This window comes from Mustela lutreola, chromosome 8 (genome assembly GCF_030435805.1).
Source record: "Mustela lutreola isolate mMusLut2 chromosome 8, mMusLut2.pri, whole genome shotgun sequence".
NCBI lineage: Eukaryota > Metazoa > Chordata > Mammalia > Carnivora > Mustelidae > Mustela > Mustela lutreola.
In genome coordinates, this window is record NC_081297.1 from 28,669,880 (window position 1) to 28,683,592 (window position 13,713).

Consider the following 13,713-nt stretch of genomic DNA (forward strand, 5'->3'; position numbering starts at 1 on the left):
TGTGCTACAGCACCTCATAGGCAGCTATGCCCCTTTCCATTCATTTGTCCCCAAGGGGCTGGGGCCATGCCACACACATATGCCAACACCAACCTCCAGAGATGAACGTGTCAAAAATTATCTGAGCACCATTGAAGAAATCACCAAACTGAGCCTCCCAGAGGGGCAGCAACTTGGGGCTTTCAATGCTCATTCCATATTCAAATCCCAGGACAGCCTCTTCTGACAACGGGCTGTTGCTGACCTAATACAAAGGAAGAGAAAAGAAACACTGTCATGCTAGGACAGGGGACACAAAAGTCAGTAAAGCATCATAAACCTCTCAAAAGGGAGGAGGGGCCCAGAGGGGAACTTTCTTTCCAGTCATCTCCCATTTCTTTGAGAAAGGAGATCTATTTCTCTCTGTGAATGACGCATTTGGGGAAAGTTGGCATGAAGAGAGGAGGGAAAAGAATGGAATATGGGCACTAAAGATTTTCTTTAAGGATAAGCAAAATAAGCTTTGCTTATTTTGAGCCTGGGTAGCTCAGTCAGTTAAGCATCCAACTCTTGATTTCAGTTCAGGTCTTTAGTTCAGGCTTGTGAGTTTGAGCCCCAATTAAAAAAAAATAGTAATAATTTAAAAATTTTTTAAAAGGATAAGCAAAATTAACTTCTCAGATAACCTATTTTTATTACTGAGAGTAAAACTATGTCACACAAACTTTTAAAAAAACATCACAAAACAAAGGAGGGGAAGTTACCAAAAGAAGGCCTGCCTTTGGTTAGAATCCATTATTCTAACATCCTATCTGCACAATAAAGCAAAAGAACCATCATGACATGTTAAGATAAAAAAGAAAAGCAGAATATAAAATTAGATCTCCGAGGAGGCAAAAAAGATAGGACAGTTAAAGGCAACATAATTCTACTCAGTCACAGGATAACGGGTAGATCTAGAGGGTACGATGCTAAGCGAAATAAGTCTCACAGAGTAAGATAAATACTGAATGATTTCACTTATATGTGGAATCTAAAAAACAGGAGAAACAAAACAAACAAAAGCAGAAAGAGACCCATAAATACTAGAGAACGAATTGGTGATTGACTGAGGGGAGTGGGGAATGGGGAATGCACAAAATGGGTGGGAGAGAGTGGAAAGCCCAGGCCTCCAGGGATGGAATGAATAAGTCACAGAGTGAAAGATACAGCACAGGGAGTATTGCCAATGATATTGGAAGAGCGTAAGGGGATAGATGGTAGCTACTCTTGTGAGCACCGCATAACATACAGACTTGTCACATACCTATACTAATACAACATTGTGTGTCAACAGCATTTCAACTAAAAGAATTAAAAAATAAAAAAAATAAATAGAAATAAACGCAACATGATTCTCAACAGGGTTGGAGGAGGAGATGGTAGTCATGTTTTGACATTCATTTCCCGACGTGGATGGTCGTACTGCTATGGTGGCCGCGAAGGTCTTTGTTTGCAGGAAATACACATTCACAGCAGGAGGTGAGCAACCTGGTATTTCCAACTTCAAGTCTCAAATGTTTCAGAAGGAGAAAAAGTTCCTTTTGTATTGTACATCAAACTTTTTCATAATTTTGTCTTTGTTTGAAATTGTTTCTCAAAGATATTTGTAAGTCATGTATTTATAGAATAATAGTTGGCAATAAAAAGGAATGAGGTAGTGACAGACTACCACATGGACAAACCCTGGAAACATGACGCTAAGAGACAAGTCACAAAAGGCCACTTTATTGTAGGATTCTATTTATATGAAAAGTCCAGGGGCTCCTGGGTGGCTCAGTGGGTTAAGACCTCTGCCTTCAGCTCAGGTCATGATCCCAGGGTCCTGGGATCGAGCCCCGAATCGGGCTTTCTGGTCAGCAGGGAGCCTGCTTCCTCCTCTCTCTCTGCCTGCCTCTCTGCCTACTTGTGATGTCTGTCTGTCAAATAAATACATAAAATCTTTAAAAAGAAAAAAAAATGTCCAAAATGGGCAAATCAATAGAGATAGAAAGTAGATACATGGTTGTCAGCGGCAGAGTGGAGGAAGGAATGGGGAGACTCTCACTGGGTGGATGGGGTTTTGTTCTGGGAGTGCTGAAAACATTATGAAACTAGATAGTGGTGATGTCTGCACCACTCTGTGAATATACTAAAAACCACTGAATTGTATACATTGAAAGACTAAATTCAAAAAGTTTTATCTCAATAAATCTTTTATCAAAACAAAACAGAAACCTCTGGAAGAGCCTAGGAGGCTCAGTCAGTTAAGTGTCCGACTCTTGGTTTCAGCTCAGGTAATGATCTCAGGGTTGTGAGATCAAGCCCTGTGTTGGGCTCCACACTCTACAAGAAATCTGGTTGAGATTCTCTCTCTCCCTCTCTCTATGCCCCTCACGCTGAGAGGGAACACTCTTTCTCTCAAAAACACAAAAACAAAACATACAAACAAAAAAGACTCTGAGGGAAAAAACTGTGACTACAAGTATAAAAATGTGTGATTTGTATGTTTAAGCACTCAGTGACAACACAGAAAAATAAAAATAGATGATTTATAAGCATGGTAGGATTATGTATAATAATATGTATAATAACCTTGTCTTTTCTGATTTCTCTTTTGATTTCAGTTATAAGCTATAGGTTACACTAATTTTTAAAAGACAGCTACATTTCTCAGATTTATGAGTGCATTGTAAACAGGGTTTAGACTGACCACTTTACCTGTACCTTCTGTCTGTCCTCACCTTCTCATTTGTCTTCCTACTCAACGCTGACATACCCACCAATGTTCTAAATCCATTCTTCCTTTCTGCTTCTTCACTGGCTTCATCACCTAATGCCTGTTTTCTGAACCTCTCCTCACTGACTTTCCCTTCATAGCAGATAGAAATCAATACTCAAAAATGCAACAAGAAACAGTCCCCTGACCAGTGGTCTACAGCTGTAGCTTCCTTTCACCATCAAGCTTCTAGAAGAATTATCTAATCCACTTGTCTCCAGTTCTGTAACCCCTGTTGACTGCTCAGGCCAGTGCAATCTAGCACCGCTCCACAAAAAACAGATCTACATGAGGTCAACCCTTGACCTTCCAGTTGCTAAATCCAACGGCCATGTTGTTCTTCCTCGTGTCTGACTTCTCCCTGCTTCAGTTCATGACACAGCGACTCCCAGTTGTCTTCCCATCTTTCTGGGTGCTCTCCTGGGAAAAATGTCTCCCTCTGCCAGCACCTTAAACACTGTTTTTCCCAGGACCCTATCCCCAGTCCTCTTTCTATTCTGCTCTCTCCCAGGGAGATAATCCCACCCCTGCCCACCCCTATGGTTTCAAACATTTCTACACCCTGATGATGTCCAAATGTGTACCTCGAGACTAAATTCCTTTATTAACTCCAGACATACACATCTCATTGCCTTTCTGTAATGGACAGCAACTTCTAGGTTCTTCAGCCACCTCAAAGGCAAATGTCCAAAACTGAATCCATCATCTTTCCTTACCAAACCCATGCCCTCTCTTTACTCTGTATCTGGGTGAATGCCACCATCATATAGCAAATGTCTGAGTCAAGAAGCCAGGAGATAAGCAAGACTAGTTTTTCTTCTCCACTCTCTACATCTACAACTAAGTCCTATCGCTGTTCTCAAATCTGGCCCCATATTCCATCTGCACCGCTTCTGCCCTAATTCAGGTCCCCGCGATTTCCTGCCTAGAACAACTGAGAACCCTCCTTAGAAATTGCCCTTACCTCAATAAAGCTAGGACAGAACTGCCCAAAATTCTCATCTACCTTCAGCTTCCAAAGTACCATCAGGAGGGCTCTGTCTGATATAAAAACCTGATCACCTGTTCAAAATTCCTCCAAGGTTTCCAGCTTCTATAACATTCCAAATCTTTCACGATGTGCAGAGTCAGGCCAGGCTCCTCTTCCTTGCCCCGTCCCCACTTTGCACCTGAACCTCCAGTCACATGATGCTATTTGGAGTCCCTGTCCTCTCACCTCCCGGGGTTTTGTGTGTACAGTTGTGCCCACCTGGAACGTTCTCCCTACGTGCTTCAGACTAGGCAACTCCTCATGTCCTTCCAGCCCCAGCTCAAATCTGGCTTCCTCCCCCACGCTCTCCTGACTTCCCAAGTAGACTCACTACACCTTCACCTCTGCATTCAGCATACTTTATACACTTGTATTCACACATCTACCTTCACGTCTTGGATTTATTTATTTTTTTTTAAAGATTTTATTTATTTATTTGACAGAAAGAGATCACAAGCAGGCAGAGAGGCAGGCAGAGAGAGAGGAGGAAGCAGGCTCCCCGCTGAGCAGAGAGCCCGATGTGGGCCTCGATCCCAGGACCCTGAGATCATGACCTGAGCCCAAGGCAGCGGCTTAACCCACTGAGCCACCCAGGCGCCCACGTCTTGGATTTATTAATGGCTTTATCTATGCCTCAAAGCATCTGAGATGGGTACATAATATACAGTGTGATAGTGTAACTGTAAGTAGAGAGAAGAAAGGTAAAGAATGAGTCACAGCACAGAGGGGACAGACAGCCTTGGTGGTCTACAGTCACCCAGGGTCCCATGGTCTCCACCCCTTCCTGGGAGCCCTTGCTGACCTGACCGGGAAAGGCCGAGCGGCCGAAGCACTTACAATGCATACACAGTAAAGACAAACCACTACTCAGTGAGCTGCAACCCCTCTCAGTACCACAAGCGAGCAGCAGTTCCTCCAGGGTTGGTCTTAGATAACTAATGAAATCTTTGGACAGCATCCTCATGAGAGATGCAAGGCATTTACTTGGGGCTTTCTAGATAGTAATATTCAAAATGAACTGATACTATATATCAAGGCACAATTCAATGAAGGACACTGGAGTGAGGGGCTACTTTACATTTCAGTGTCTGGATCCCCAATCTGACTTGATCCAGGGGTAGATTTCAGAATCATGTAAAGAAAAGATGAGCTTTGTGTCCTTTTAAGTAATGGTTCTGGCATCTTGCTTTTGACAAGTAAATTTGTTTAAATACTGAGTATCAGTAAGCTCCAGATTATACCCAAACAAATGCTAGAATAGGAAAAAAGATGACATGTCACTAAGCGTACCTTGAAGGATAATTTATTTTAATAAACATCATGTGGCCAGCACTATGCTAGCTGTTGGAGAGAAAATAAAAAGACCCAGCCCCTGCCTTTGACTCTATTGTGACCACCACATAGAAATATATGGTAACAGATATATTTGTCAAGCCTACTAAGCCTTAGAAATAAGGTAACCTTGAGAAAGCTGGGCCCTTTTTTTTTTTTTTTTTTTTTAAGTAAGCTCTATGCCCACTGTGGTGCTTGAACTCATAACCTGAAAATCAAGTGTTTCATGCTGTATGGACTGAGCCAACCAGGCGCTCCAGGGCTTTTTGTTGTTGTTGTTGGCTTATTATCCACATCTTTGGGTTACTTTAATGAATTCAGCAACACACAGATTACGATGTCAATTTTCCTTCGTATGTGTGTTTTTTTAACGATTTTATTTCATTTATTTAACAGAGAAAGAGATGGTGAGAGAGGGAACACAAGCAGGGGGAGTGGGAGAGACAGAAGCAGGCTTCCGACTGAGCAGAGAGCCTGATAGGGGCTTGATCCCAGGACCCTGGGATCATGACCCAAGCCAAAGGCAGATGCTTAACAACTGAACCACCCAGGTGCCCCATGACATCAATTTTGGATTAACAAAATGAATAACCATTTGACATTTATAGGACTACAGGTAAGTACCTGGAGTGAAACAGCTCTAGTCTACTCACTAGTATGCTCCTTCCATCCCAAGTGTATAGACCTCTCTTCTCCACCCATTCAGAACCCTTTATTTCAAAAAGGATTAGACCCATGTTGTTGCAAATGGCAAGAATTCATTCTTTTTTATGGTTGAATAGTCTCTAGAGGGTATAATGGTTGGTGAAATAAGTCAGTCAGAGAAAGACAAATACCATATGACTTCACTCATGTGCAGAATCTAAGATCTGGATGAAATGAATGAAAAAAGAAGACACAAAAAACCAGACTCTTAGAGAATGAGCTGGTCATTACCAGAGTGGAGGTGGACAGGTGGATGAGGAGATGGGGGAATGGAAGAATGGGGGAAATAAATGAAGGGATTAGGAGTACAGTTATCTAGATGAGCACTGGGTGATGTAGGAAGTATATCCAAAACTAATGTAACAGCATGTTAATTATACTGGAATTTAAAAATAATTTTAAAAAGAAAAAAAGGCTGAACTCAAAATAGCTAACATCTGTTTCTAATTGCTTTAAGAATCTTGTAACTATAATTATCGGCACCTGGGTTTTACAGCGGATTAATAAGACATCCTACCTCTAGAAACCCCTTTTGATCAGGATCCATATGGTTCAGAGGGATATAGGTATCATCAGTCTTCTGGCAAACAACCATTGCATGCCGCTGACTAAAAGTTCCACGGCCAACATCTTGCCCACTCAGACGGACATTGAAACCTTAAGAAAACAGGTGGGGAAAAAAGAAAAATCCAGACTCCCATGAATAACCTAAGTATTAACAAGACATGGTGACCCTGAATTCTTAACATATCAGCTCATCCTGAGAATTTTCTGTAGCAAAGAGATTATCCTGATTAAAATACACCTGTGCTATATTCAAAAGTCTGGGTAACGTGAGAATATTTAAGAATGGAGAGTTATCATTTGCTCTACAATCTTTAGAGGAAAATACCTTCCCAATTCATCCAGCGCAGAGCCTTGTTTCCCAGCAAGAAATGCTCTGTCATTAATTCTCTGATGAAGGTTACCAACATGAGTTATACTAAGGTTAAATATTGCCAAGTAAGAAAAGTTTAGAGCCTCTCTAGTCAATGATAACTACGGGAAATAGCTCTAATTCAAAACCTCAGGGGTCACATATAACAAATGTCATACAAAGCACTCCCTACCAGCTGTGCAGCTAACCAGAAACTTCTTACCCTGAGCAAGTAATGAGCCCAAGGCAAGAGCTTCTGCCGTGGCCCAGTCTAACTTTGTTCCATCCATCACTTTCTCCAGCCTGGACTGCAAAAAATGGAAGAGCAAGAAAAAAAAAACAAAAAAAGACACTTTTAAGAGTCTACCTCCTTTTTCACACTGAGTCCAAAAAATGTAACGCAATAACAGTACGCATCAAAATCTTAATATCAAGTAAAAGAGAAAGTGCAGAAGGAAACAGAACAGGATAGCAGTTCCAGATTTTTAAACAGGCAAAACGAGCAGGCACTCGAGTTAGTGGTTAACCTCTGCATAGAAGACAGAAGATGGAGCCAGGGAGGGCATGAGGGGGACCATCCTTCTAATATTCTAGTTCTTCAGCTGGATGGCAAGTACATAGATTGTTTTAAGAGTCTCAGCTCCTGGGGTGCCTGGGTGACTCAGTCAGTTAAGCATCTGACTCTTGGATTTGGCTCAGGTCACGATCTCATGGGTTGTAAGATCAAGGGACTCCCCACTCAACGGGAGTCTGCTAGGACATTCTCTCCCTCTGCCCCTTCTGCCTCCACAACTCGAACTAGTAAGTCTTAAAAAGATAAAGTCTCTTTACGTGTAATAAAAAACCTAAAGATGAAGTTAGCGTTGTAACAATCATCCAGAGGACAGTGTCTCTGTTCAAGTTTAAGTAAAGGCAAAGGCCTTTAGTGCCTTGCTTCCCCCATTTCTGCATGGAGAGTCCCACGTTCTAGGATTCCCGAGGTGCAGGACAACTAAAACTTCAGTCTATATTTAACTTGAGACAATACATAAAACTGCGATGTGCATTAGTCTCTAAATGGTTGCCCTTGGGGTATGCATGTTGAATTTCTTCATTTTTATTTAATCTACCCCCTAAAATGAAAGTGTTTTTCTGTTCACTGGTCAGAAAAATCAAAGCTGGCATTCCTGTGCCACTGTACTTGTGATAACGGGCACGCTGCCCATGTGCATGTGATGTATCAACCATTTAATACATAAATAAATGGAGGGAAATGAGTAGTATTGACTCTCAATACCAAACTCCATTGACTCTCAGTACCAAACCACGTATGTGCACTGGAAGGGAAGAAGAAAGAAAAAAGAAGTGGACACATCAGAGCTCAGAGACTATCAGTACCAAAACATCTCTAGGCTCAGCTCCCAGAACCTAGCGACCCACCATCAGTTACACTAATTCAAAAAGATCAGATCCACACCGATTTCTCTGTGACTCGAGACAAACAATCAGTAACCTGAAACTGTCAGGCTCCCTACCTGCACGTAGGTCTTCAGCAGATGACTGTGCATCTGGAGCTCCTCGGGCACCTCCACCGACTTCCCGCCAATAAACCGCAGGAGGTCAAGGGCCACACCCGTGTTCCAGGTGCTAATGCAGGCTGGCGGCTGGACCAGACCCTTCCAGTGTGCCTGCAGGTTGGTGGCTGGGGGGCTGTAGTGTGCCATGTTGGTTAAATGGTCATTTAACTTCGAGTAGTAGGAGGTTTTGATTTCTGACACCTCTTCCCCAGTCATGAGTCCATTGGCAATCAGGTGCTCTGCATAGGTGTCCGGGATGCTCTTTCGGGCTCTGTGCAGCAAACAAGGGAGAAAAGTCAATCTGATTTGCAACAGTGGAAGAGTGACAGACACAGCCATTGTCAAAGGTATCACAGAGCATCATCACTGTAAGGAGGCACGCAGGACATGTTCGGGAACTAGAGAGTGTGGGTGGTGGGACGACACGGTGAACATACTAGATACCTCTGACTTGCAAAGTGATCCATTTTATGTTATGTAACTTTCACTCCAATATCTTGTTTTCTCTAGAGGCAATGAGGAGTAACAACCTCTTCCAAGTAAAAACAAAACTCTCCCAAGAAAAAACAAATCCATCTTTATAAGCTTTTTTCTATATTAAGGTAGAAATAATTAGTAGAGTTTTTCTATGAACATTCTGGACAGTTATTTACAAGACTGACCTACATTGTCTACACCCTTATTTCAAAAAGTATTGAACTCAAAGTCGCCAACATCCATTTTTGGTAGCTTTAATAACCCAGTAACCATAATAACCAGTACCTTGGTTTTACAATAATAATAATGATACTCTATATTCACATAATACTTTAAACTACAAAGTTTATTCACATACTTTATCGTATCCAGTCCTGACAAAAGAGGTAGATCTTTTTTTTAAAATACGGCCCTGAGCCACATCATGCCATTCAGGAGCTAAATTCCAGATTTGTTCTTCCAAGAGTAGTCTGCTACCCATGACCAGAATGACCTATAAAATGTCACTCAATTGGGGCGCCTGGGGGGCTCAGTGGATTAAACCACTGCCTTCAGCTCAGGTCATGATCTCAGGGTCCTGGGATCGAGTCCCGCATCAGGCTCTCTGCTCAGCAGGGAGCCTGCTTCCCCCTCTCTCTCTGCCTACTTGTGATCTCTCTCTCTCTCAAATAAATAAATAAAATCTTTTTTTTTTTTTTTAAGTCACTCAATTTATTCCTCTGCTTTCATTTTTACCTATGAGGAACTAAATGGGGAAGGGGCTCTGTTGTACTTTCTAGTATCAAAAAAGGAAATTCCAAAGTAACATGTTTCTCTCCGTCATATTAACCTTCTATCCCAGCACTGTCCAAAAGAAATGTAGCATGTCTATTGGGTATTTACCCCAAAGATACAAATGTAGTGATCCAAAGGGGCACTTATACCCCAATGTTTATAGAAGCAATGCCCACAATAGCCAAACCATGGGAAGAGCCCAGATGTCCATTGACAGATGAATGGATAAAGAAGATGTGATACACACACACACACACACACATACACACAATGGAATATTATGCAGCCATCAAAACATGAAATCTTGCCATTTGCAATGATGTGGATGGAACTAGAGGGTATTATAGTAAGTGAAATAAGTCAAGCAGAGAAATATAATTATCATATGATATCACTGATATGCAGAATTTAAGAATCAAGGCAGAGTATCATAGGGGAAGACAGGAAATAATGAAACAAGACTAAACCAGAGAGGGAGACAAACCATAAGAGACTCTTAATGTTAGGAAACAAACTGAGGGTTGCTGGAGGGAAGGTGGGTGGGGAGATGGGCTGACTGGGTGATGGACATTGGGGAGGGTATGTGTTGTGATAAGCACTGTGTATTGTGTAAGGCTGATGAATCAGACCTGTACTCTGAAACAAATAATACATTGTATGTTAATTTAAGAAAAATGTAGCATGAGGGGCACCTGGTTGTCTCAGTGGGTTAAGCCTCTGTCTTCAGCTCAGGTCATGATCTCAGGGTCCTGGGATTGAGCCCTGCATTGGGCTCTCTGCTCAGCAGGAAGCCTGCTTCCCCCTCTCTCTCTGCCTGCCTCTCTGCCTGCTTGTGCTCTGTCAAATAAATAAATAAAATCTTTAAAAATAACTGTAGCGGGCGCCTGGGTGGCTCAGTGGGTTAAGCCGCTGCCTTCGGCTCAGGTCATGATCTCAGGGTCCTGGGATCGAGTCCCACATGGGGTTCTCTGCTCAGCAGGGGCCTGCTTCCCTCTCTCTCTCTCTGCCTGCCTCTCCATCTACTTGTGATTTCTCTCTGTCAAATAAATAAATAAAATCTTAAAAAAAAAAAATAAAAATAATAAATAAATAAATAAATAAATAAATAAAAATAACTGTAGCATGAGCCAATGTGTAATTAAAAATTTCTTAGCAGTCACATTAGAAAAGGTAAAAAAAAAAAACAGGTAGAATTAATTTTCATAACAAATTTATTTAACTCAATATGTGTAAAATATGGTCACTTTAATACTTTATCAACATAAAAAAAAGTATTGAGATAGTTCACATTTTTCTTGACAGATAAAGTCTTTGGAACCTGGTGTGTATATCACACTTACAGCCCCTCTCCAGCAGGACCGGCCACATTTCAAGTGTTCAAAAGCCACATATGATAGTGGCCTCCATACTGGACAGCACAGTTCCCAAGATTCCTTACAACTGTGATGTTACCTCTTGCCGAGGCACCAAGTGAATCACGGAGGACTAGTTTCTGGTCCTGTCAATGGCATACTGTGGGCTCTGCCCAAGTCCTCCTACTTGTTTCCCATCTGCCAAGCGGTGTTGGTAAATTGCCTTTGTTTATTCATCAAGCAAATGAGTAAAGTTTGAAGAATATGGGGACCTTTCCTGAGACCCACAGAATGACCACCCCAGTTTGCTCAGGACTGTCCCAGCTTTAGCACCGAAAGTTGTGTGCGTCAGGCAACCCATGGAGCTCGTCACCCTACTTCAGAGCATCTAATAAAAATAATGTGAGCCCTATGGGGGCGAGGGGATCTTCCACAAAGGTTTATAAATGTACCTGATGATCTTGTACATGACCGGGTTGGTGAAGAAGGGCTCATCCAGCTCGTTGTGGCCCCACTGCCTGTAGCATAACAAATCAACAATCACATCTTTCCGGAAATGGCGCTGGTATTCAAAAGCCAGTTGTGCAGCACGGACCACTTCCTCCGGGCTATCTCCATTGACGTGGATGATGGCGCAGCCCACAAGCTTTCCTGAGGCAGAGGAGACAGATGAAACCAGCCAGCTATCCCATACGACATTAGCCCACCTCCAACTCCTGTTACCTGTGTGGGGAGGCAGCCCACATACTAAGAGGTAGCTTGACTGGGTGGTTAAGAAGCCATACTTTGGAGCCTAGCTGAGAGGAAAGAGGTCATGTCCCAGCTCTGTGACTTACTCTGTGACCTCAGTAAAGTTATGAATCTCAGTCTTCTTACCTGTAGAACTGAGATAATAGCTCCTACCTCTTAGCAATGTTGGAAACATTACATGAGCTAACAAAGAGAAGTCCTACAATATGTTTCTGGTATCTCTATCAAACTAATCACAAAAAATTCACATAGATAGGGATCTCTGGCTGGCTCAGTCACAGCAGCAAGGGACTCGATCGTGGGGTCGTGAGTTCAAGCTTCATATCAGGTCTAGAGATTACTTAAAAATAAATTATCTTTAAAAGAAAATTCACACAGATAGCCCCAAAAGGCATCCAGGCCGGGGTCTAGGTGCAAAAATGGAAGAGTTCCTACCATCTTACAGTTTACTCTGTGAACTGGGTAATGGGTTAAAAAAATTTTTTAAAAAGCCCTTTCTCTTCATACTACCTGATTTCTGGGATAAAAACGAGCCAACGTGGCTTCCTCACATCTGACTCCTAACCAAGACCACTTAGCCAAATTCACTGGTTGAACCTATTCTTCTTGACGAGGGCTTTGGGTACCCCAGGTCTGAATCCCCTAAAGACAAGTACCCTGGTGTTGTGCCATTGATCCCTGGCTTTCACCACATCATTCAACTGGATTCTTGGACAATCTGAGATGGCAGCCTCTCAGTTCCACTCTTGTCTTATTTCCCTGGATTCAAAGATCACACACAGACTTTTCAAGGAATGTTAGTAACACTGTTGGTGACTACTGAGCCCATCTGATCCAAATTTAAAATGGGATAACCAGAGAGGCTCACTCTTCTAAGCCAACTAGATGTTTCTCTAGGGCTGCCTCCCTGTGTCACATACCGATGTCACTGCAGTATAAGGAAGATCTTCCTCTTTCTGCAGGAGTGGTGTAACCCAGCTGGTTATTGACAATCAGATGGACACTCCCACCTATTCTGAAATGTGGGAGACTAGACAACGTAAATGTTTCAGGAACAATCCCCTGACCACAGAAAGATGCATCACCGTGAACCTAAATCATGGAGGAGAAAATGAGAAAATGAACATAAGGGGTGTAGAAATTTATGTTTCCAATTTGGAATAAATTGTTTTCAAATAATAATAGGAATAAAAACAACAATGCTCTCTCTTGCTGGTCCCCTGCCTTCCCAAAACTCTGCTGGTTCTGTACAGGATTTTCTAGAAGGGTTACCTGATCTCAAGCAGGTTTCAAAGCCCTTTTCCTCTTGTGACCACCACCGGCCAATCCATTCTACCCACCACCACATTATCATTCACACGCATCATTTCTAATATACCCATCAAAATTCTAGAACAAACAACAGCACCACAGAAGGAAGGGGGCTATTGGAGGTACAGGAGGAAAATCAGCCTAGCATAGTTTTCAGGAAAAAAGACTGCAAGACATGAGGAACGGTACACAGTTTTGAACCCTCTTTCTTCCCCAATCATCCTACATCTAAAGCGAGTCTGTGTGCACATTGCATCTCCTGGTCCCCATTGGGTATACTGGCCACCCCTGGGAACATAAAGAAGGGTGATCTGACTGCAAAGACAGGAGGCAGGCAGGACAGTCTCTCACAGGTGAGTGAAAGGATGCTTTAAGGAACCAACAAAATACTACCACACAACATCTGAAATGTGCTATTCTTCCTAACCATTTGAAGTCTGTTAGATCACAATATCACCACAAAACCTGATGGATGGAAAGATAGAGGAAACCTGATAGAAGAAAAGGGAAATCTCTTTTAGAAATGTTGAATGCAAATAATAAGGGAATTGTAGATCTTAGAAGATCTTAGAAGATATGAATTCTATTGACTTCAGGCTAAAAGATTACCTGTCAAATCAACATGTTATACCCCTTAAATTTATGTAATGTTATTATCAAATATATTGCAGTAAAAAATAAATTAAACAAAAGGCTAATATCAAAATAATGGACTAAAGAATAAAATGATCTCA

General features: G+C 42.1%; 1 protein-coding gene across 4 annotated transcripts in view; it reads right to left on the bottom strand.

Moving 5' to 3' along the window:
- DHTKD1 (dehydrogenase E1 and transketolase domain containing 1) overlaps positions 1-13,713 on the bottom strand; it is a 62,441-nt gene that overhangs the window by 21,368 nt on the left and 27,360 nt on the right. For 3 of the 4 annotated variants that reach the window (XR_009356543.1, XM_059184145.1, XM_059184144.1), the window contains 6 exons: positions 12,589-12,760; positions 11,371-11,569; positions 8,274-8,586; positions 6,983-7,067; positions 6,361-6,500; positions 94-244 (listed from right to left, as the gene is read on the bottom strand). Coding sequence is in view for 3 of the 4 variants with exons in the window: in XM_059184145.1 (XP_059040128.1) it covers positions 94-244; positions 6,361-6,500; positions 6,983-7,067; positions 8,274-8,586; positions 11,371-11,569; positions 12,589-12,760 (1,060 nt within the window). In the remaining variant the exon portion in view is untranslated. The remainder of the gene's footprint in view (positions 1-93; positions 245-6,360; positions 6,501-6,982; positions 7,068-8,273; positions 8,587-11,370; positions 11,570-12,588; positions 12,761-13,713) is intronic. The other variant, XM_059184146.1, reaches the window with a different exon arrangement.